At 45.1% G+C, this 24995-nt stretch overlaps 4 protein-coding genes across 6 annotated transcripts in view; 2 read left to right on the forward strand and 2 right to left on the reverse strand.

Moving 5' to 3' along the window:
* Positions 1–24995, reverse strand: part of LOC119975587 — a 639245-nt gene that overhangs the window by 534254 nt on the left and 79996 nt on the right. The gene's annotated exons all lie outside the window — the stretch shown is intronic.
* Positions 1–24995, forward strand: part of LOC119976646 (zinc finger protein 2-like) — a 482048-nt gene that overhangs the window by 159955 nt on the left and 297098 nt on the right. The gene's annotated exons all lie outside the window — the stretch shown is intronic.
* Positions 1–24995, reverse strand: part of LOC119975589 (zinc finger protein 91-like) — a 125568-nt gene that overhangs the window by 93597 nt on the left and 6976 nt on the right. The window lies entirely within an intron of this gene.
* LOC119976667 (zinc finger protein 271-like) lies at positions 10289–13900 on the forward strand. Of its 3 annotated transcripts, XM_038817346.1 has the most exons (3): positions 10289–10328; positions 11298–11459; positions 11609–13900. In XM_038817346.1, exon 3 carries the CDS (start codon positions 11677–11679, stop codon positions 12985–12987), a length of 1311 nt encoding a protein of 436 aa, XP_038673274.1. In that variant the 5' UTR covers positions 10289–10328; positions 11298–11459; positions 11609–11676; the 3' UTR covers positions 12988–13900. The 3 variants fall into 3 exon arrangements, with proteins under 3 accessions (XP_038673274.1, XP_038673272.1, XP_038673273.1); XM_038817344.1 differs by lacking the exon at positions 10289–10328 and adding an exon at positions 10352–10594 and having other exon boundaries at positions 11298–13900; XM_038817345.1 differs by lacking the exon at positions 10289–10328 and adding an exon at positions 11137–11157 and having other exon boundaries at positions 11298–13900.

Below are 24995 nucleotides of genomic sequence, written 5' to 3' on the forward strand. Positions count from 1 at the left end.
AGGTACAGTGGAGGCCGTTCATCACAATATTTGAGGGGAGGGGGGAGGGGGGGGGGGGGGGGGGCTAAAAGCGGAAAAATGTACAAACTGTCAACTCTGTTTTGTTGGAATGTGGCATTGTTGTTATTGCTTACATTTGGGATCAAATATTTTTTCAAAATAAAGGATGATATCAATCAACTGTTCCAAGATATTAATAGACCAGCAGGGAAGAGGCAGAAGTGATTGGGAGACACTGTACAGAAATAATAGCTCCATTCTAAAGTGTGCAGAGGCACAGGGCTGCAGATAGGTAGATCTGTGAATGCAGTCAGACATAACGAGAGTATGGTGGTCAAAACAGATGTTGGGGTTCACAAAAGCAGAAAGGGTTCTGAGAACATTTCTGCAGTCAGCAGCAGATATCATTCAGCATAACCACCGCTCCCTTTCGGAGGGGCAGCTGTCTCTCAGAGGGTCAGACCAGCTGGGACACTAGCAACACAGACTGTGTTCAGCTAATCGGCAGTGTGAGTCATGCTTTGCTGAAGGCTATAATCATGGAAATGAGAAGGCAGCATTAAAGAAAGTGCCCTTTTCCAATGATATCACCAGAAAGCTCTGAGGTTAGATCATAGAATCCCTACAGTGCAGAAGGAGGCCATTCGGCCCATCGAGTCTGCACCAGCCCTCTGAGAGAGAACCCTGCCTAAATCTGTAATGATATGTACATAGGCATGCCAGTGAATGGTTACTTATTACATCTCAGTGTAATTCAAACACTAGAGGGCACCACCATTTCTCTGCATATAAATCAGACCTCAGCGAATGCTGGGTAGTTAGTAAGAGGAGAAAGAGTAATAACAGCCCGAGTAGTTTAGATTAGAGAGAGTTAACACGAGGATATTATTAGTGACTTCTAGATTATTGATTATTGCTCGACAGATTCAATATTACTTTATTCCTAGTTTTGCTCAGTAGCATGTGCAAACTTCATTTAATTCATCGTTATCCAATAAATTAGTTTTGATTCAATCTAAAGATTGGTGGTTTCTTTGTCATCAACTCAACAGACCATTCTGGATCAAAAGGCAAAGAACAACGACATGTTACCACCAAAGGTAATATAACAAGGTCCAACCTCCCATCCTATCCCCTTAACCCCTAGGAGCAATTTATCATGGCCAATCAACCTAACCTTCACATCTTTGGGCAGTGGGAGGAAACCGGAACACCCGGAGGAATCCCACTCAGACACGGGGAGAATGTGCAAACTCCATAGTCACCCGAGTTCGAAATTGAACCCGGTTCCCTGGCGCTAACCACATAGGATGATGTGGAGATGCCGGCATTGGACTGGGGTGAGCACAGTAAGAAGTCTTTCAACACCAGGTTAAAGTCCAACAGGTTTGTTTCAAACACTAGCTTTCGGAGCACTGCTCCTTCTTCAGGTGAATGAAGAGGTATGCCTCTTTGAAAGTTGCCACTCAAGTGGATAGAGCTGTGCAGAAGGCCTATGTTGTGCTAGTGATCATTAGCAAAGGGATTTAATTTAAGAGCAGTGAGGTGATGATGCAGCTGTACAAAACCTTGGTATGGCCACATTTGGAGTACTGAGGGCAGCACGATGGCGCAGTGGGTTAGCCCTGCTGCCTCACGGCACTGAGGTCCTAGGTTCGATCCCGGCTCTGGGTCACTGTCCGTGTGGAGTCTGCACATTCTCCCCGTGTTTGCGTGGGTTTCGCCCCCACAACGCAAAGATGTGCAGGCTAGGTAGATTGGCCATGCTAAATTGCCCCTTAATTGGAAAAAATGAATTGGGTACTTGAAATTTATTAAAAAAAACATTTGGAGTACTGTGTGCAGTTCTAGTCGCCTCATTTTAGGAAGGATGTGGAAGCTTTGGAAAAGGTGCAAAGGAGATTTACCAGGATGTAGCCTGGAATGGAGAGTAGGTCTTACGAGGAAAGGTTGAGGGTGCTCGGCCTTTTCTCATTAGAACGGAGAAGGATGAGGGGCGACTTGATACAGGTTTATAAGATGATCAGGGGAATAGATAGAGTAGACGGTCAAAGACTTTTTCTTCGGGTGGAACAAACCATTACAAGGGGACATAAATTTAAGGTGAATGGTGGAAGATATAGGGGGGATGTCAGAGGTAGGTTCTTTACCCAGAGAGTAGTGGGGGCATGGAATGCACTGCCTGTGGAAGTAGTTGAGTCGGAAACATTAGGAACCTTCAAGCGGCTATTGGATAGGTACCTGGATTATGGTAGAATGCTGGAGTGTAGATTGATTTGTTCTTAATCTCGGACAAAAGTTTGGCACATCATGGGCCGAAGGGCCTGTTCTGTGCTGTATTTTCTATGTTCTATGTTAACTCCAGTACATAGAGCCCCGCACTGCGAGTGTGTGAATTGTTGTGGGTTTCTTGTGCCATTCCAGTATGCAGAGCACAGCACTGCAGTAGTGCTGCATTGTTGTGGGTGTCAAATCTCACCAGCTGTTTGTGGGAATTTTCTGTAAATAGTTTGCAGTGTTAAGGGTCTGTCACATGAAAGGTTACTGTGGGTCTGAGTACAGTAGCTTCCACACAGTGATGTACGAGATCACATGACCAAGATCTGGGTGTCAGACTGAGCCAGGTGCAGAAGCAAGCATGGAGACTGCTCCTTGAATAGACGATTTACTGGATATCTGTAAATAATCAGGATTTATAGTTGACCTGTATAATCTGAAAATAATTCATTAACACCTACTAAACTGTAACAAACCCTCTACCATATTCCAAATTTTCCCCCGGTCTGCTCCATCTCCCAATTCTTTATTTAGGTAAGAGTTAAGGTTGATGTTTGGTTATCCACTCGTTTTTGCAGAGATTGATGGAAAATAAATTCTGCAAATTCATATGGATGAGCCAGTGAGGATTCCCTCCAGTCCGAGCTCTCCACATTCCCACTGAATGAAATCTTCATTCTTGTTTGATTACTTTCCTCCCCTAACCTCAGACCCTGCATTGCTGCTGTCCGAATAATGGGCTGTCAGCAGGGGTGGGTTTAGCATATTGGGCAAAACAGCTGGCTTCTAATGCAGAACAAGGCCAGCAGCGCGGGTTCAATTCCTGTACCGGCCTCCCCGAACAGGCGCCGGAATGTGGCGACTAGAGGCTTTTCACAGGAACTTCACTGAAGCCTACTTGTGACAATAAGCGATTATTATTATTAATCAGAAATAAAACGTATTGCATTGTTCACTGATGCCTAGCCCTTATTTCTCTTTGGGAGAAGGATGTCTGTGAACAAGATGCACGGGGGTGGAATGTGAGTGGGAACAGATGTGGGAATGGGAGGTCAGTGCTTCGTGTCCCGGTCTTGATTCTCCTCAGGCTCATTGAGAAGAATCTCCCAGTCCCGCCAATAGTGCGAAGCTTGGTGAACGGGAGGTGGGGATCTTATTTTGGCTTAAAGCCAAAAATCAGTTTCCCGATGTCGAAATTTTGGTCAAGGGACTTTAAAGGCAGGAGGTACTTCCTGATGAACAATCTCGGGAATCACTTTTGCATTAGCATCTCATGATCCTCATTAAAAGTCCAGCTCGTTATAATTAAGCTCCCTATCCAAATTAATTTCCCACTGGGGAAAAATGAAAATGTTCACTTTTACGACTGTATACAAGGGGTGTTCTCCCTTTGAGATCAACAGGGAGCTGCTGCTCTATTGTCCGTTTTAGGGAGTGTCTGATAATGGCAGCCTGTGCTTCAGAGCAGGCAGGGCAGTGAAAGCTGTCTGAAGCACGACTAAGGAACGGGAAAGGGTGGAACAGTGACTGGGAAAAGGTGGAGGGAATGGTGCAGGCTGTCCGGGAAATGATATTGCAGGGTGTCCGGGAGAGACTGTGCAGTGTGTCTGAGAAATGGCACTGCTGGTGCCTTGTAAATCTGGCGCCCGATCTTCAACCCCATGAGGTGACTTTCTGTCCCCCCCCCCCCCCCCCCCCCATCATCAGGGATTCAATGTGTTCCTTGTGATGCATATTTGGTGAGCGGAAAGGCTCAGTGTGGATCCCTGGCATGTTGACCTCTTCGTCTGCTGTAAATACGGAAACAAAGTCATTATTCAGCATGTCTGCCATCTCCTTACTGTCATTGACAACAGAACCATTATCAGTTTACAAGGGACTATATTCCCTCTGACAATTCTGTTCTTAATTTCAGTGATGATTTTGATCTTGGTGCTCATCTCCATTTTTTTTATATCAATGTTTTTATTGGATTTTTGAACAGAGTATATTTTGCCGTTATGTACACAGGATATGATTTATATATATATATACATATATAGTAGGCATCCGTTTGTGCCGGCGAGGCACTTCCAGAGGGCTATCCTCGAATAGGCCTGGTGCCAGTGTTGCCCCTTTCTTCTCCCAGCCCGATTTTACTCTGCTTGGTCATCCTAGTTGTGACCATCATACAGCCACGTCTCTGTAATGGCTGCCATGTTGTAACCCCCCCAAGTTGAATTTGTGGCTGGGGTTTATTCAATCTGTTCTTCATATTCGTGTGTGTTTGTATAAAAAACACTATTTACGCCATAAATTGTACACTGTCTTTCTGCTCTAATGTTTCACCCACACGTTTAATACTTAACTTCCAGTGACATACCTACCCGTTCCTGTACACACAGCAACCGGGAAGTCTGGAACTAGGAGACATAGTCTCAGAATAACGGGATGCCACTGAAACATGGGGAATATTATTTCTGTGGATTTTGGATCTTTGGAATCCTCTATCCCAGAACGCTGTCAATATTCAGCCATTGAGGATACTGTATTATCTTTGACAGTCTGTCTCTGTAACCAAACAAGTGTCAGCTTGCCAATATCTTTTATACATTTGAATAATTTGCATGTGTTGCTGCTGATCTGCTGAGTGTATTTCCCTGTTGGACATCGACCCCTCGGGTGAGGGAGGCTCTGAGTCAGTTTAAAGAAGGTGAAGAAAGATCATTCTTTCGACCTAATATTGGAAGACAATTTAGAGGAAGCTAAAGCTCTGAAATAATTGAGAGATAAATTAAAGAATCATGGGAAATGTCACAGCTGGTGATTTGGAAACCTCGTTCAAAAAAGGGTCATGTATATATGTTGACTGAGGAACTAGGTGACACAGTTTCAGAGCAAGGGTCAAATATATAAACCTGCTGGGGAACCAGAAGACACAGTTACAGGATAAGGGTAAATTAAAATTATTTTAGATGCTGAAATCTGAAACAAAAACATAAAATACTGGACAATCTCAACAGGTCTGAATGAGTCTTGGTCAAAGTTGGAGAGGACTGGAAATAGGGTCAGATTTCTACTGTTATAAGGGACTTCGACCTTTGGGGCTGGATAGGGGGCCAATGATAATGGAGATTTACAAAGATGTCATGAACAGAAAGACAAAGGGAATGTAAAGGCAGGAGATACTTCCTGATGAACAATCTCGGGAATCACCTTTACATTAGCATCTCATGATCATCATTAAAAGTCCAGCTCGTTATAATTAAGCTCCCTATCCAAATTAATTTCCCACTGGGGAAAAATGAAAATGTTCACTTTTACGACTGTATACAAGAGGTGTTCTCCCTTTGAGATCAACAGGGAGCTGCTGCTCTATTGTCCGTTTTAGGGAGTGTCTGATAATGGCAGCCTGTGCTTCAGAGCAGGCAGGGCAGTGAAAGCTGTCTGAAGCACGACTAAGGAACGGGAAAGGGTGGAACAGTGACTGGGAAAAGGTGGAGGGAATGGTGCAGGCTGTCCAGGAAATGCAGGGTGTCCGGGAGAGACTGTGCAGTGTGTCTGAGAAATGGCACTGCTGGTGCCTTGTAAATCTGGTGCCCGATCTTCAACCCCATGAGGTGACTTTCTGTCCCCCCCCCCCCCCCCCATCAGGGATTCAATGTGTTCCTTGTGATGCATATTTAGTGAGCGTAAAGGCTAATATCCAGTGTGGATCCCTGGCATGTTGACCTCTTCGTCTGCTGTAAATACGGACACAAAGTCATTATTCAGCATGTCTGCCATCTCCTTACTGTCATTGACAACAGAACCATTATCAGTTTACAAGGGACTATATTCCCTCTGACAATTCTGTTCTTCTTAATTTCAGTGATGATTTTGATCTTGGTGCTCATCTCCATTTTTTTTATATCAATGTTTTTATTGGATTTTTGAACAGAGTATATTTTGCCGTTATGTACACAGGATATGATTTATATATATATATACATATATAGTAGGCATCCGTTTGTGCCGGCGAGGCACTTCCAGAGGGCTATCCTCGAATAGGCCTGGTGCCAGTGTTGCCCCTTTCTTTTCCCAGCCCGATTTTACTCTGCTTGGTCATCCTAGTTGTGACCATCATGCAGCCACGTCTCTGTAATGGCTGCCATGTTGTAACCCCCCCCAAGTTGAATTTGTGGCTGGGGTTTATTCAATCTGTTCTTCATATTCGTGTGTGTTTGTATAAAAAACACTATTTACGCCATAAATTGTACACTGTCTTTCTGCTCTAATGTTTCACCCACACGTTTAATACTTAACTTCCAGTGACATACATACCCGTTCCTGTACACACAGCAACCGGGAAGTCTGTAACTAGGAGACATAGTCTCAGGATAAGGGGCAGCCACTGAAACATGGGGAATATTATTTCTGTGGATTTTGGATCTTTGGAATCCTCTGTCCCAGAACACTGTCAATATTCAGCCATTGAGGATATTATCTTTGACAGTCTGTCTCTGTACCAAACAAGTGTCAACTTGCAAATATATTTTATACATTTAAATAATTTGCATGTGTTGCTGCTGATCTGCTGCGTGTATTTCCCTATTGGACATCTGATGAGACCATCAATTCACGCGACACGTGGTTAGAAGTGAACAGTGGTTTTAATCGTATGAACTCGAAATGAACTGGCAGCAGGCTCACAGCACTGATCTTCATACTTCCAGCTGGGGGAGGAGCCATGGGCGGAGCCAAGGGTAAAGCCCAGTACAAACTCCTCATCTCCCCCTATGGGCAGGGTTGCGCAATTACACACAATCCGGTACAGAGTACAGGCTCAATAGAATAGAATAGAACAGTACAGCACAGAACAGGCCCTTCAGCCCTCGATGTTGTGCCGAGCAATGATCACCCTACTTAAACCCACGTAACCCGTATACCCGTAACCCAACAATCCCCCCATTAACCTTACACTACGGGCAATTTATCATGGCCAATCCACCTAACCCGCACATCTTTGGACTTTGGACTTTGTCTTTGGACAATACATGTGGTACAATGCAGTGTCACTTACTGAGGGTTATAATTCACCAGATTCACCCCCTGTGAAAAAAATCAAGTCCGGCAGGGGTGATGGGTCTACAAACTGAGTCTGTCCGGTGGCCGAGTTGTCCTTTGTGATCGGCGGAGCACCGGAGTTGCAGCCTCTTCCTGTGGCTGGACGATAACGGTTGGTTGGGGTACGATGGCGGACTCCAGAGGTGATTCTGTCCAAGCTTCGTACCCGCCTGGTTTGACTGGTGACGGGAGCGCTGGAAGCTTGAGGGCGCGGGACATGGGTAGCGAACCGGTGGGGGCGTGGGGCGCGGCGAGTTGGGTGGGGTGTAGTGTGAGGGGTACCTCGGTGGTGGTAGTAGTGGGATTAGATCCTGCAGGCGCTAGGTCCAGGAGGGACACAGTGTCCTGACGGCCGTCAGGGTATTCTATGAAGGCGTATTGGGGGTTTGAGTGGAGTAGGGGCACTCTTTCTACGAGTGGATCAGTTTATTGTGCCCTGACGTGCTTCCGGAGGAGTACTGGGCCCGGTGCCTTCAACAATACTGGGAGCGAAGCCCCCGTGGTAGTGCCTCTGGAGAAAACAAAGAGCCGCTCGTGAGGGGTCTGGTTGGTGGCTGTACATAGGAGGGACCTAATAGCATGGAGCGCGTCGAGGAGGACCTCCTGCCAATGGGAGGCCGGGAGCTTCCTGGACCGGAGGGTCAGTAGGACGGTCTTCCAGACCGTCGCATTCTCCCTCTCCATCTGCCCTTTCCCACTGGGGTTATAGCTGGTAGTCCTGCTCAAGGCGATGCCCTTGTCGAGCAGGTACTGACGCAGCTTGTCGCTCATGAAGGACAAACCCCTGTCGCTGTGTACGTAGCTGGGGAAACCAAACAGGGTGAAGATGCTATGCAGGGCCCTAATGACTGTGTGGGAGGTCATATCGGGGCACGGGATAGCAAAGGGGAAACGGGAGAACTCGTCGATGACATTCAGGAAGTACACATTCCGATTAGTCGAGGGGAGTGGCCCTTTGAAATCGATAGCGAGGCGTTCAAAGGGCCGAGAAGCCTTGACCAGGTGGGCCCTGTCTGGTCTATAGAAGTGCGGTTTGCACTGCGCGCAGATCGGGCAATCCCTGGTGATAGCTTTTACCTCCTCAGTGGAGAAAGGCAGATTTCGGGCTTTGACACAGTGGGTGGCAGAGGTCATTGTGGATGGCTTTCAGGCGGTCGTTTTGCGCGCTGGCGCACGTACCGCGGGACAGGGCATCTGGGGGCTCGTTGAGCTTCCCCGGTCGATACATAATATCGTATTTGTAGGTGGAGAGATCGATCCTCCACCTCAGTATTTTATCATTTTTAATTTTGCCCCTTTGAGAGTTGTCAAACATGAAGGCAACCGATCTTTGGTCGGTGATGAGGGTGAACCTTCTACCTGCGAGGTAGTGCCTCCAATGTCGTATAGCCTCCACAATGGCTTGTGCTTCCTTTTCGACCGAGGAGTGTCGAAGTTCCGAAGCGGAGAGGGTTCGGGAGAAAAAGGCGACTGGTCTCCCTGCCTGATTCAATGTGGCTGTGAGAGCGACCTCTGAGGCATCGCTCTCCACCTGAAAAGGGACGGATTCATCCACCGCCCTGCATGGCCGCTCTGGCGATGTCCTTGATCCGAGTGAAGGCCTGACGAGCCTCATCCGATAGAGGGAAGAGTGTGGCCTTAAATAGTGGGCGGGATTTGTCCGCATATTGAGGGACCCACTGGGCATAATACGAGAAGAATCCCAGGCACATTTTGAGGGCCCTGGGACCATGAGGTGAACCAAATGAAGGACGATTTTCGGAGATGGGACGCGCTTCCGTTGTCTCTTGCTGGGAGGGTGCAAACGGTGAAGATGACGGTCCTCCTGAGATTCCTATTTGTATTTCAGTGTCTACCCATCTTTATTCCGCGGTCCTTTTCTAAGCGGGTCAACAGAGTGATCACGGGCTTCGTCTGGGTGGGCAAGGCTCCGCGAGTAAGGAAGGTAATGCTTGAGCGGAGTTGGGGAGGGGGCGGGCTGGCGCTGCCAAATTTTAGCAATTATTACTGGGCGGCTAATATAGCCATGATCAGGAAGTGGGTGGTGGGGGAGGGGTCGGCATGGATGCGTATGGAGGCGGCTTCATGTAAGGGCACCAGTTTGAGGGCATTGGTAACTGCGCCTCTGCCGTTCCCGCCAGCACGGTACTCCACTAGTCCAGTGGTGTGGCGGTCCTGAGAATTTGGGCCAGTGGAGGCGGCATGACCAATGCAGTGGGAGCATTGGTCTGGGCCCCAATCTGTGATAATCACCAGTTTGCCCCGGGGGGTATGGAAGGGAGGTTCCGGGTATAGCGGAGAGCGGGGATTGAGAGGATGGGGATACGTTTACAGAGGGGAGCTTTCCAAGTATGAGGGCGTTGGAGGAAAAGTTTGGGTTGGTGAGGGGAAACTAATTCAGGTACCTGCAGGTGCGGGACTTCCTTCGTAAACAGGAATTCAGATGGGACAATGACAAGTTTAAATCCCCACCTGATTTGCTGCTCAAAGTTGCCTTTGTTTCACCGGTCAGTTTCCCAAGCTTGAGGAAACTCCTGTTACTCTGGTTGGCATGGTAGCACAGTGGTTAGCACTGTTGCTTTGAAGCGCAAGGGTCCTAGGTTTGATTCACGCTTGAGTCACTGTCTGCACGTTCTCCTCGTGTCTGCTTGGGTTTCCTCTTGGGTGCTCCGGTTTCCTCCCACAAGTCTCGAAAGACATGCTTGTTTGGTGAATTGGACATTCTGAAATCTATCTGTGTACCCGAACAGGCGCCAGAATAAGGCGACTAGGGAATTTTCACAGTAACTTCATTGCAGTGTTAATGTAACCCTACTTGTGACAATAATAAAGATGAGATGATGAAATATTTGGATTGTCTGTGAGAGACGTCAATCAGAGAGCCCACCCACTCTACCCATTCTCTCCTCTTCCTCTACCACAGCTGCTTCACTTCCTGTAGGGACTCAAAACCAAGTCAGGAGATGGTGAGTGAAGGAGTAGAATTTACAATCATTACATTGCACAATATCCACACTAATGTTCAGGCAGTCTGACTATCCTGTGGGCAATCAGCTGTGGAAATGCCCCTTATGCTGTGTGAGAAGATCCAGCTCACAGGCATGTTTACTCGGTGCTTTGTGCTGAGTTGTTTGATTGGCTGTGTGTTGGATATTGAGGGTGTTTATTGGAAGCATTTCCCTTCTGATTTACAGGCTGAGTTTTGTTGATGGTCATTGCTGAATATGAGAAGGTGAGGTGTAATTATCTGGGAGGGGCAGAGACACATTTACTGAAATGTCTTCTTTAAAATTTCTCTTAAAGGCCTCAGCCTTTCCCAGAAGCCTGGGCTTGGATTTGATAGTTTTGCCAGTGCTGTGTGTGAGAGCTGAATTTGGGATGTGCAGTCTGAGTGAGTGCAGTTTATCTAATTTCCCAGGATAAACCAGAACCCTTCAATCAGCTACATTGAAGCAATATTTTCCTCAGCTTCCAGTACTTCCTACCCAGTGTGCTTTTTTCCAAAACGTTTTGGAAATCAAGGGAAGAAATTTCTAAATCTGGATTGAATTAACATTTCCCCTCAATTCTCTTAAGTTTTTTTATATTAAACACATACTACTAGTCTTTGCCAACATAACACAAGCTCGTAGTGAATTGATAGCCTGCTTTATACTCCACCCAACTGTCTTTTCCGTTGCCCTCACGGTGCCTGGGAAAATGGGGTCTGTGTGGAGGAAAGAAAGTAGCCACTTTGTCTGCTCCTGGTCACTATGTGTCCGTGTTTGAACAGAAGGCTCATGAAAGTCAAGCCAGGTAAAAGGACTTTTATCTGATCCCACATACGGAATAATAGCAGACTGATACTCGCTGTGGAACTGTGTCCGAGGAGTCAGCCACTTCAGCAAAAGAGGAGGGAGTTGGAGGAAATCATGTTTCCTTTTCCTGTTTTACAGAAGAATTGCACCAGAGAATACAGAGAGGATAGACACCTCAGAGACGTCCTGACCATCACCCAAGGAACAACTGCACAACTGTGGAAGGCATCCAGTCCCTTCACAGCATTGCTCAACACAGAGGAGGTTGGGCAGTGAAACCATCATCTGGAAATCGGTCAGGTCAGTTGAGGTTTGACATATCAGATCTGAAGGTTCAGCTGTGGGCAATCAGTCAGAGTGAGGATGGGAAGAAGTGTGAATGGGCTCTAAATGTGGAGAGAGCTTTAATTATTCATCGAGTCTCATGAACCACTGACTTGTTCCTGCAGGTGAGAGGCTGTTCAAGTGTGATGTGTGTAAGGATTCTACAGGTTTATAAGATCTCCTGACATGAAAGATGGATCTATTGAATCATCTGCAACACAAGGCCAGCTTCATGGAAGAGAAATCATTCCAGTGTGAGATGTGTGATCGAACTTTCCCAAAGTTGTCGAGGCTCGTGCAACATCGACGTACTCACACAGGAGAGAAACCATTCACGTGCAAGGTGTGCGACAAATCATTCTCACAGACATCGAACCTCCGTGTACACAAATGTATTCAGAAAGGTGAGAACCTATTCACATGCAATGTTTGCAGCAAGTCTTTCTCGCAGTCATGGACACTGCGTGTTCATCTGCGCATTCACACAGGGGAGAAACCATTCTTATGTGTCGTTTGTGGCAAAACATTCTCACAGCCATCAACCCTCTGTGCACATCAACGCATTCACACAGGGGAGAAGCCATTCAGATGTGAGATGTGCAACAAATCATTCAGGCAATCATCGCACCTCCGCGAACACAAACGCATTCACACAGGTGAGAAACCTTTCACCTGCAAGGTGTGCGACAAATCATTCTCACTTTTAAGGAATCTCCATGCCCATCAGCTCATTCACACAGGGGAGGAAATTGTCAAGTGTGAGGATTGTGGCAAAGTTTTCACAAACTTAAGGAGTCTCCAGCTACATCAGACAATCCACACAGGAGAGAAACATTTCAATTGTGAGATTTGTGAGAAAGGTTTTGCAACATCTTCAACCCTCCTGATACACCAGAGGATTCACACAGGGGAGAAACCCTTCAAGTGTGAATTTTGTGAGATGACTTTCTCACAAAACTATCATCTCCTGAGGCACCAGAGGATTCACACAGGGGAGAAACCTTTCAAGTGTGAGGTGTGCGATCGAACGTTCTCACAATCATCAACGTTGGTAAAACACCGACGTATTCATACTGGGGAGAAGCCATTCAGGTGTGAGGTGTGCGACAAATCATTCTCAGAATCATCGCATCTGCGCAGACACCAACGCATACACACTGGGGAGAAACCATTTACATGCAAGGTTTGTAACAAATCATTCTCATACTCATCATCCCTCTGTGCACACCAACACATTCACACAGGGGAGAAACCATTCAAGTGTGAGATGTGCGACAAGAGCTTTGCAGAATCCTGGGACCTGCTGAAACATCAGCGAGTTCACATTGGGGAAAGGCTATTCACGTGTAAGGTGTGTGCCAAATCATTCTCGGACTCAACCTCCCTCTGTGCACATCAATACATTCACACAGGGGAGAAACCTTTCCCAGACCAGGTGTGTGACAAATCCTTCTCGAGGTCCTCAAACCTTGTGTTCCATCAGAGGATCCACACAGGGGAGTGATCTTCAATTGTGAGCTCAGTGTGGGAAAAGCAGTGCTCCAACTGCAAGAAACTGAACCACTTTGCATACATGTACTTCATTAAATCAAAGAAGAAATTGTAAATTACATTTTTGGAACAGCGAGAAAGGTTTTAATCAAAGAAGGAACGAGTTGTTGGCACTAAAAGAAGCCATTTTGAAATAATCTCAAAAAGAGAATTTTAAATGTTTGAATTTGGAAAATGACCTTAGAAATGAGACTGTGCCGACAGCTAAAGAGGAAGACAATTTAACTCTGGATTTGACTGAGACATTCTTTGTAGAGTTTAAAGATGAGAAAGATACAGACATGGAGACCAATGAAGTTCAGAAGCTGAAATCAGCACCGACTGTTTTAAAGAGTGAGCTAGAAATTCACCTGTGAAAAGGGCAGCACGGTGGCGCAGTGGTTAGCACTGCTGCCTCATGGTGCCGAGGTCCCAGGTTCGATCCCGGCTCTGGGTCACTGTCTGTGTGGAGTTTGCACATTCTCCCCGTGTTTGCGTGGGTTTCGCCCCCACAACCCAAAGATGTGCAGAGTAGATGGATTGGCCATGCTAAATTGCCATTTAATTGGAAAAAAAATGAATTGAGCACTCTAAATTTAAAAAGAAGAATAAAAAAGAAATCCACCTGTGAATAAGAGCGAAGAATCTTGATGACAGATCTTTACATTATAAATGTTGTAAGAAACAAATGCTCAGAAAACATCACAAAAAGTTACATTTTATGCCTTAAACTGGACATGAAATTCAGCAGAGTGCTGATGAACCTGTGAAGTTGATTGGACAATGGGGGAATGATTGTTGTGTGTATTGCATGAGGTAAGATCATTGTTAAGATCTGTAACATGTTGTAATATTCTATATGGTATAAATTAAAACATCGCTTCGGACACATTTTTCATTTTCTTCTGGTGGGAGATGTTGGGCTGAATTCTCCGGTTTCCCAGCCACATGTTTCTCGGTAATGGCCATTCACTGGCAGCCTGATTTTCTACTCCGTCTGCTTATATGGGATTTCCCATTGAAGCCCCCCCATGCTGCTGGGAAATCCACAGGCAGGGGTGCGTTCTCGGCGGGAAAAGTGCATTGCAATGGCCGGAGAATTCCACCGTTGTAAATATGTGGTTCCTGTGGTTTGGAATATAATTTTACTTTTAGGAATATGACTTTTAAGTTGTAATTTAAAATGATCAGAATAGAGAGAGCTATAAAACAGCAGGGGGACTTACTTAGTTGCAGAGCAGTAATGACAGTCCAGTGAGATTGTTTTGCTTTGGGATTTAGAGCATAATTAATTTAGAAGTATTTGGTGAATCCTGAACGGTTTCATTGAATCAAACAAGAAATTGTAAATGAGGGAGAATTAATTTAAGGATCAGTTTGAGGATAGCCCACAGCGGGTTGCATTTTCATGGAGATGGGTGGAGCTCAGGCTCTGGTTTCAATTTATCTGGATTTGCTGGTAGAAGTTGCAGTTTGGATCTCATGTGGTTTGCAGCTCACTGACGTAAGCCAAATTAAATGACAGACAGACGTGTACTGTAAACTGAGAAAAATACTATCTTACCACTTGGAAGTTGGGCGAGGATTAATCTCAGTTTGAATTTGTGATTTTGTGTGGAACAGAAGCTGGATGATGGTCTAATTTGAATCTAATGGGAGAATCAACAGTGGACCTCAATATCTTATGGCAAAAGGAGGTAACCAGTAGATGAGTTTACATAGGAACATACATAGAAAATAGAAGCAGGAGGAGGCCAATCGGCCCTTTGAGCCTGCTCCTCCATTCATTATCATGGCTTATCCTCAAGTTCAATCCTCTGATCCTGTCTTTTCCCCACATCTCTTGATCCCTTTAGCCCCAAGAGCTATATCTAATTCGTCTTGAAATTACACAACATTTTAGCCTCAACTACTTTCTGTAGTAGTAAATTCCACCACTCTCTGGGTGAAGAAATTTCTCCTCATCTCAGTCCTAAAAGGTTTACCCCTTCTCAAATTACGGAAGGATTGGAAAGGTAACCAGAAAAAGTGATTGAGGCCTCGATTTTTTAAGAGGGGAAATAATTTTTTATCTCTGAGAATAGGTGGATCTGAGGAGACTTCTCCAGGGGACTGGGACGTACCTCTGGGTGGACCCCACAGAGGTGAATAACTTTAATTGATGTGTCTTGGAGAGAAAGAGCAAATAGGCCTGAATGTATGTATCTCCCAAGCTGTGAACCATCCTAATGCTCAAGGAACAATGTCACCTCCACTTTCTAAGCAAATATTGTTCTTTTAACTGTCTTCAGTTTATCCAACACTCCAAACACAGTCACTGTTTTGAAATGTCAACTGATAATATGTAAAATTAGATTGAGAGATTTATGTTGGGAAGGGGAATAAAGAATATAGAATCAGACATTGTCCAATTGACTGGTGAAACAGGCTAGAGAGGATTAATGGTTTCCTGCTGTTCCAAAGTTTATCAGGATTAAAAGATGGAGAAATGTATGTGAGATACAGATCAGCCATCATGGGATTACATTGGGACCAGGAACAAGGGGCTGTATGGCCTTCTATTGTGGTAAATATTTACAACAACGTAACATCATTGTTTGGAGACAGATAATCCCTTCCATGTCCCTCCCCCATGCAGCCTGTTCTCTGGGTTTTAACTGAGTGGAAACCTGTCAGTCTCACCGAAATGAAGCCAAGGGTTCAATGAGCTCTGTTTAATCTAAGTGAAGGCCCTTTAACTGGACTGGGTCAAACCTGTGATCACACGACAAGCCTCCCCCTCACACTCTATATCGCAGTCAGAGCAGATATCACAATAGTTTCTAAACAGGCTCAGTTTGAGGCAGGAGACGGCACAAGAAGTTTGAGTGAAGGAAAGGGAACTGCACTGACTGTGACAATGGAAATATCACGTGCTCGCTGACACAAAGACGTTTATTTCTGCGGAACGTTTGTTTCAAGCTTCAAATCGGAGGTCAGTTCATCAGGACTGAGTTGAGAAATGTCTTCACTAAAGGGTTGTGAATCTTTGGAATTCTCTTCCCAGGGAGCTGTGGATGTTTAGTCACTGAATAGATTAAAGACCGAGATTGATGGATTTTTGGATGCTGAGAGAATAAGGGTATAGTGTGGGAAGGTGGAATTGAGGGAAATTAGCCCTGATTGCATTGAATGGGGCAGCAGGCAGTTGGGGCCAAATGGCCTACTCAACCCCCTGGTTTTTTAATAATTTTCTGTTCATCATGTTCTCTGGGTGGTTACACCTGTTATTACATTCTTGTGCAGCAAGTTATCATAACCGACATGATCAATAAAACAATTTGAGGAGATCATTAATATGCTGTAAGAAGTCTTACAACACCAGGTTAAAGTCCAACAGGTTTGTTTCAAACACGAGCAGTGCTCTGAAAGCTCGTGTTTGAAACAAACCTGTTGGGCTTTAACCTGGTGTTGTAAGACTTCTTACTGTGCTCACCCCAGTACAACGCCGGCACCTCCACATCATTAATATGCTGGACAGGGTCTCTGGAGGTTTGTCTATATGGACTTCCAGAAGGTATTTGATAACATTCTGCACAGGACATTGTTCACCAAATGAACATGTGGAATTGGAAGGAACCTTGTGACATGGGTTGATAATTTGTTTGGGAGATCAGAGACAGAGCTGGGATAAAGGAAATGTTCTCTGATTGTCAGGATGTGCCCAGCAGCCTTCCCTAGCTCAGTATTTTTCAAACGTTTTTTCACGGGACCCACATTTACCAACCAGCTGCCATTCAGAACCTACGCCGGCTGACATTCTCGATCCACGCCATCAAACTTCATGGCACATTTATGCTTATCTTCAATGCGACAAATGAGCCCATTGGTCTTCATGATCTCACTTGAATTGTCATTCAATGTTACATTTCTACTAAGGACTTCAACTTATGATTTAAATTCTTGTTGCATCCTTTGAAAGAAATCAAGAGGTTGTTCCTCGAATTCGCCATGCTTCGTCGTTGAATGCCTTTACAGTTTTAAGGGTTTCAAACTTTAATTTGCCAGATCTTCCTGGGTCATTACATAGAGGCTGGTTTAGCACAGTGGGCTAAATTGCTGGCTTGTAATGCAGAACACAGCCAGCAGCACGGGTTCAATTCCCGTACCAGCCTCCCCGAACAGGCGCCGGAATGTGGCGACTACGGGCTTTTCACAGTAACTTCATTGAAGCCTACTTGTGATTATTACTACATGGGCTTTGCATCCTGATTTACATTGGCATAATCAATAAAGCCATACCTCAATAAATCATCTTTGAACTGCTTTATTCCCAATTTCAGCTTCTTAATGGGTTATTCATCAGAGGCCTGGAGCTCACACCAGCACTACTTTGGCCTGCCATGGACTCTCCTTGGAAGCTCTCTCCAGCATATTCAGTTGCGATCCTGGCTTGTTTGTGTCTCTGGCTCTTTCTTCCTTATTGCCAAATGATCAATCTTCAGTTCTTCACAGTCCTGTTGCTTACTTGCTGGCAGCTACAAAATGGAGAAATCTCTCCTCCGTGATTTTGTGCCCAATGCATGGACCACGTAACGTCAGTGTACGTGCCGAGCGTGTGGCCTGCTATTTGCCGCTGCTTCTGGCGGGAAGACTGCTGTTTTCAACAATAATTTTGCTCCTGGTACAGCGTGCTGACGTCAGGAGGCGACAGTACTGAGACAGCATGCTGACATCAGGGGAATCTACCCCACTGGACTCCAGGCCTGCGCCATTGTCTGATCCGCCTGAGGGGGCACGCATGCGCGGGCAGCTGGCATTCTCAGTCTAAAAGCCAGTCGCGGCCGGCATTTTTAAAAGCTGTTCACGGCGCTTCTGTGATTGGTTACAGTGCAACCAATTGCTCCATGACGTGGCTCGTGACCCTGAGTTTGAAAAAGCATGCCCGAAGGATCTGTACTGGAGACTCAGCTTATTATTATATTTATCAATGACTTTGATGGAGGAATAGTCTGAGTTAGGTCACTGATGGCATTGAATGAGGTGACACAGTCAAGTCTTTTAGATAGGAGTGGAAAGTTGCAATGGGACTGACAGATGAAGTGAGGGGATGAAACTGCAGCAGCTGCAGTTCAGTTTGGGGACATGGGAGATCATGTATATCAGGGGTTTTCAAAGTGCAGGTCACAACCCGCGTTGGGTCACGGCGGGAGTTGGGAGGGCCGCGGAGTAATTTGTCCCACTGGTCCCGCAGTGATCCAGATTGCTGCTACCGGCTTTAACATGGAGAATGGCAGCCGCTGCCACCTTTTAAATGGAAATAAATAAGGCTCTTTAGGATCTTCCGGCCAGAAGCAGCAGCAGAGAGCAGGTCACGTGTCTGCATGGATACTTAACGTCATGCGCCCTCCAAGTACGGGCATTTGGCACCAAATCATGGAGCAGCGTTGCTTCCATTTTCTAACTGCTGACAAACAAGGCAAGTGAATTCTGAAGATGAATGGTTTTCTGAAAAGTAAGAGATGGTCAGAGAAGCAAATAGGCAGTTTATCTATTTGACAGGATCTCACAACGGGATCTGCTGGAGAGAACTGCTCAGAAAGAGTCCAGGGCAGGATACAGCAGTGCTAGTCTTAGCTTTACACTGGGCAGCACGGTGGCGCAGTGGTTAGAACTGCTGCCTCACAACACCAAGGTCCCAGATTCGATCCCGGCTCTGGTTCACTGTCCGTGTGAGTTTGCACATTCTCCCTGTTGCGTAGGTTTTGCCCCCACAACCCACAGTTGTGCAGGGTAGGTGGATTGGCCATGCTAAATTGCCCCTTAATTGTAAAAAGTGAATTGGGTACTCTAAATTTACACAAAAAAAGCTTTCTACAGAGTTCCAGGGCCTCTGGTTAACAGCTTACAAAGAAGAAACTTAACTCGGGAACAAAGCAGTATGAAGATGATTTCTGAGGTATGGTTTTGTCAATTGTGCCAATGCGTATAAGATATACCATATGTGTTATTGTGTTATATGCAGGGAAATACTGGCAATGAGTGCATTAAGTGTCAGATTTTGAAAGAGAAGTGATGGGTGTTAGATTCCTATTCAGACGCCAGAGTCAGTTATTAACTCAGAGCTGACTCCAAATTAAAAGACTAAGCTGCTGCCATTTACCTGTAATACCATATAAAAATACGACAAAAGCCCGAGACAGTGTCAACATTATGGTACAGAATCTCACAGGAGTATCCAATGCCGAGTAAAACAAGAATTTTGTTGCTTTGCCCTTCACGACAACCTACACATGCAAGGTTGGATTTTCCGTTTTCATAAAAATGAAGGAAGCACAAAGGATCTGGCTGAAGTCTGCACCTGATATACGCATTTCCCTCTCCTCCTTTGAACCTGATTCAAGTGAGATTGTGAGAACAAAGCAGGCTCCTCTTTCGCATTAAAGGTAAGCAAACATGGTGTGTGTTGCGAACATTGGCCGCTGTATGTTGCAACGGTCAGTTGACGTGAGTCACAAAGGTCGGCCGACGTGGGTCACGTCATGAAGGCTGGCCAGCGTGGATTCCGACGGTTGACCGATTGGCAAAAGTGGGTCCTGGGGGAAAAGGTTTGACAAACACTGAATTATATTGAACCTCAGAAAGATAAATCAGTGCATTTTCCAAATGATGAGGGTCTGGAAACTGTTTTGAGTCCAAAATGTTACATCGAAGAGTCATATTGGACTCAAACATTAACTCTGACTCTCTCTACACAAAGGCTGGCACAACTGAGGGTGGCACGGTGGAACAGTGGTTAGCACTGCTGACTCATAGCTCCAGGGTCCCAGGTTTAATTCCAACCATGGGTGACTGTCTGTGTGGAGTTTGCACTTTGTCCCCGTGTCTGCTTGGGTTTCCTCCCACAGTCCAAAGATGTGCAAGTTAGGTGGATTGGCCATGCTAAATTGCCACTTAGTTTCCAAAAGGTTAGGTAGGGTTACAGGGATAGGGTGGAGGCGTAGTGTGCACTTTCCAAGGGCCGGTGTAGATCCGATGGGCCAAATGGCCTCCTTCTGCATTGTAAATTCTATGATAACTGCAGTTTTTCCAGCACTTTCTGATTTTCAGATCTCATGCATTTTATCTTATTTTACTAAACAAACTGTTTGTAAAAAGTGACCAATTGGGTCAGTTTTAATTAATTAATTAACATTGCGATCTGATTGCCTTCATGGAATCAAGTAGGGGTAATATGCAGATCAGACATGCTATATAAGGCTCTGGTCAGTCCCCATTTGGAATATTGAGAGCAGTTTTGGGCTCCGTATCTAAGGATGTGCTGGCCTTTCACAAGAATGATCCCTGGAATGAGGAGCTTATATGAGAAGCAGTTGCGGATTCTGGGTCTGTACTTGTTGTTTAGAAGAATGAGGGGGGAACTTACAGAATAGAGAGGCCGAGATAGAGTGGACGTTGTGAGGATGAGTGTCTTTAAGATGGAGATAGATAAGTTCTTGATTAATAGGGGGATCAGAGGTTATGGGGAGAAGGCAGGACAATGGGATGAGAAACGCATCTGCCATGATTGAATGGCGGAGCAGGCCCGATGGGAAAATGGCCTAATTCTGCTTCAATGTCTTATTGAATGGTGAAACAGGCTCAAGGGGCTAATTGGCCTCCTCCTGTTCCTATGTTCTCAAGATTTTTCAAGCATACTTGCTCCACAATCTGAGATGATATTTGGCCAGATTCTAAAGATTCAAAAATGTCGGTACTAAGGAGTGTCTGAAAGGGCGAGGGAGAGGCGGAGAGATTTACAGAGAGAATTCCTGAATTAATCACCTCTGCAGCTGATGGATTAGGGAGAGGTGGAGAGGTTTATGGAGAGAATTCTTGACCGTATCACCTCTGCAGCTGAAGGATGAGGGAGAGGCGGAGAGGATTATGGAGGATTCCTGAATTTATCACCTCTGCAGCTAAAGTCACGGCCACCTGTGGTGCAACGATTGAAATCAGGGATGCTGAAGAAGCTAGGATTAGAGTACAGATTTCTCGGAGAGTTGTGAGGCTGGGGGAGATTCCAGAGATAGGGAGGGACAAGGTCATGGAGGGATTTGAAAACAAGCATGAGAATGTTGTCATTGAGTTCTTGACTGAGAGCCAATGTAGATCAGTGAGCAGAGGGGTAATAGGTAAATGTGACAGAGGCAGCAAATAGAAAGGAACATTGGTGAGAATTAGCAGACTTGGTGATGGTATGGATTCACAGTTCGAAACGCATCTTGGGATCAAATATAACAATGATTCAGTGAATAGGAACACACCATGCTGACACAAGTATTTGGATTTAAGCTACAATCTGAATTTATTGTGAATTATAGAGCTATACGGAAGATTGACAAAACTGTAGACACATTGAAACATTTTCAGCTTACTCCAAATTCTGAATCAACCAAAATAACAAAGCAACAGAAAATATCTCTCGGGCAGCACGGTGGCGTAGTGGGTTAGCCCTGTAGCCTCACGGCGCTGAGGCCCCAGGTTCGATCCCGGCTCTGGGTCACTGTCAGTGTGGAGTTTGCACATTCTCCCCATGTTTGTGTGGGTTTCACCCCCACAACCCAAAGATGTGCTGATTAGGTGGTTTGGCAATGCTAAATTGCCCTTAATTGGAAAAAATGAATTGGGTACTCTAAATTTACATTAAAAAAAAGAAAATATCTCAAAATCTGTCCCAGAAATGTATTTTGGAAGACTTGTAGTATTTTTCTATTGTACAAAATAATCGGAGGTGACTCAGTAACAGAATGATTGTTTATTAGCCAATGCATTGGGAGAGCACTACCTCAGAGGAAAATCACTAGAGCTGTCTCTACCTAACTAAGAAATCAAGTAGTATTTATACATTGCAACTCGCGTAGGAAAATACATTGTTTGGTCCAAACATTAAACAAGATGCAGCTGCGCACCCAGGCAGAGTGAGTATTATCCACCTTTATCTGTCTATGTCTCTTTCCCCAATCTTGTTGTTAGAACTGTTAGATCTGTCTGGTCTATAAGTTAAACTAGGAAACATGTTGAACCTTATCCTGACTTATTGAGAGTCGCGCTACAGAAGCATTCAGTGAGCATCGTTTGTGTCCTTTAGCCACATCAGCGTATTGATGTTTGATATCTATGTGGAATTATCCTGTATTCTAATACATTACACTACACCGTATATAAGTTCCAAAAGTCCCCAAGACCCTTTAATAGACTATAAATATTGATTGCCCTAATAAATCATTGTTAGTAAACGTTATTCATTTGCCTCCTTCCCACGACGAGTGTGAGGTGAACATATCACATCATTATTACATCAAAGTTTGATGGGCTGAAGGAACTCAGGACTGTAGAGAGTCATCCCCACTCCCTCACCATACTCAGAATAGTAGTTGTGGTAACTGAGCAAGGCCTAGATTTAGACCCAATTAAAATTGGATATTTTAAATTAAAGAATTCACCCGATTAAATTAAAGAATTGGGCATTTTAAAATCATACTGCAGTAAAACCTCAGGCAGGCTGTTGGAATCAGACTTGACCAAATTCAAATATTAAACCAACACAGAATATGTCTGGCCTCCCCCGTCAATCACCGATCAGGAGATCATTTCACCCTATTGATATACACCGACCTGTTGTCAGCTCAGATCGAGCCAGACTTTCTGTCACTCAGAGTTTCTACTGTTACCTTATATGGGAACGTGTTATGTGCAGCTCACACCAACAGAGATGGGACACCTGGGGCAGGTTCAGGTGGCCTGTCAAAGGTTCATCAACCAGACTATTGGCTGCTGAGACACCCTCCTGAGGCATCATTGGCAGAAAGCCAGAGGAAACGGCAAAAGGGCATGAAGGAAAGGGGATAAAAACAGGCACTCTGGACCCCTCAGGAACAAAGACTCGGCGTGCGAGATAACCTTGACCAGATTGGAGAAGTGAAGACCAGACCAAACCAAACCTTGACCAGACCAGAAGGAAGGGAGGAAGAGACCGCCAGCAAGAACCACCTTTGTGAAGATGTGCCAGAGGAATTCCAGCAATCAGATCCATAGTCTACCAAGCCACCTTTACGGATAGTATACACCAGTGTTCTTCAAACTTTTTTTCCGAGGACCCATTTTTACCAACCGACCAACCTTTGGGACTCAACCCAGACGACCTTCGCGACCCACGCTGGCCGACCTGCGCGACCCACCATTTTCTCTTACCTTGTTTGCTGCTGCCAAAAATGGACGAAATGGTTTTGCGGCCCTTTGGTCCTCGTACACGCTCCTCCAATGGAACCTGCTGGATGAAGGTGAAGCCTTCCTGTGTCGGAAGTATAGGAGTTTCCATATGTCCAAAAGTTCTGATTTTTTTTCCTGTAAAGTTTTATCAAATAAACCCCCGCCCCGAACTTGTAAAAAAAAATTTTTTAAAGAGTAAAATAAATGAAAAAAATGAATAACCCCCCCATAACTTGTAAAAGAAAATAAAATGAATTTAAAAAATGAAGAAACCCCCCCCGAACTTGTAAAACAAATCAAATGAATAAATAAAATAAATGAATAAAAACCACTGCAGAACTTGTGAAACAAAAAGCTGCAACTGTTTGAAAAAAATAGCGGCTGCACTGCGCATGCGTGCCCGATTATCGACGCGCATGCGCAATGTGGCCGAATTTTTTTACATGTTCGCAGAATGCGCATGAGTGCCGATCATCATGTGTGCATGCGCAAGGCGGGCAAAAAAAATTTTTTTTTTTAAACATGGTCGCTGCCGCTTGCAGCCAGCGTTATGAAAAGCCGGCTGCTGCGCGGGGATTTACGCGATCGGGGGTGCCGCGGACAACGGCTCCATGACCCACCCGCGGATCGCGCCCCCGACTTTGAAGAACACTGGTATACAGTGTTCTTGGGTTCCCCATGTATTTTGTGGGAACATAATTTTGTGTTAATAAATATTGTTGAATTTGGAACTTGTGTTTGTGGTTTGTTTCCCAGTAAACACAGACACTCTAGGTAAAACATTTGAATAAGCCGAAAGTACCTGAGGTTTTACAGGTACAACATAATCCTCCGGCAGGAGAGTACAAACATAACCCATGGTATTAGTCAAACACTCGTCACCTGTAGACGATCTGTCTATAATTCACATCACCAACTATAGCAGGGTACGATTCTACCCCATAGCCACTCATAACACACACAGTGCACTCACATCTGGGGAAACTCTCTCAGAATACTACAGACAGAAGTTTCTTTAAAATCCGTGAACTTTCGTCTGGCTCCCAATTCCGAGGGTCAGAAATGACACAGCTTTGACACAGGATGAAGCTCGTATCCATCATACAAACATATGGAAAACTGTAGAAATCGAGGGAGGTTTGCAAATCTATGGCAGAGTAGACAATTACACTGCAGTCATCTGCAAACTGTAGATCATGTGTCTCCATGGTGGTCAGTTTAGTTTTGTTAAGGAAGTGACCAACGTTAATAACTTTTCCATCAAGGTGATATTTAATACTAACACAGAGGGAATGAGGTGAATAGGCACTGTCAGGTAAATTATAGAATGGGGGCTAACACACAGCCTTTCCTGACACCAGTCTGAATTTTGAAAGATTCTGCTTCAAATCTCCCACTAGAGACAGTTACAGTCATATCATCATGAAGCAATTGCAGGATTGGGATGAAATTTCCTGGGCATCCAGATCGTTGAAGCACAATCCACAGAACCACGGGATTTACTGAGTCAATTGCTTTGGTCACATCGATGAAAGTAATGAAGAGTTCCAGGTGTTGTTCACAACATTTTTCTTGGATTCACCGGCAACAAAGACCATGTCGGAGGTTTCTAGGAAGGTCTGAAGCCAAGTTAAAGTTCTAAGGGAAATCTGTATCACTCATTCCATGTGGGAACTGATGCCTGCTTGACAGATCATCAACTTGTTTGATCGGTGATGAACATCCACCGAGCACCAAAGTATAACGACCAAA

Source organism: Scyliorhinus canicula, chromosome 13 (genome assembly GCF_902713615.1).
Source record: "Scyliorhinus canicula chromosome 13, sScyCan1.1, whole genome shotgun sequence".
NCBI classification, from domain to species: domain Eukaryota; kingdom Metazoa; phylum Chordata; class Chondrichthyes; order Carcharhiniformes; family Scyliorhinidae; genus Scyliorhinus; species Scyliorhinus canicula.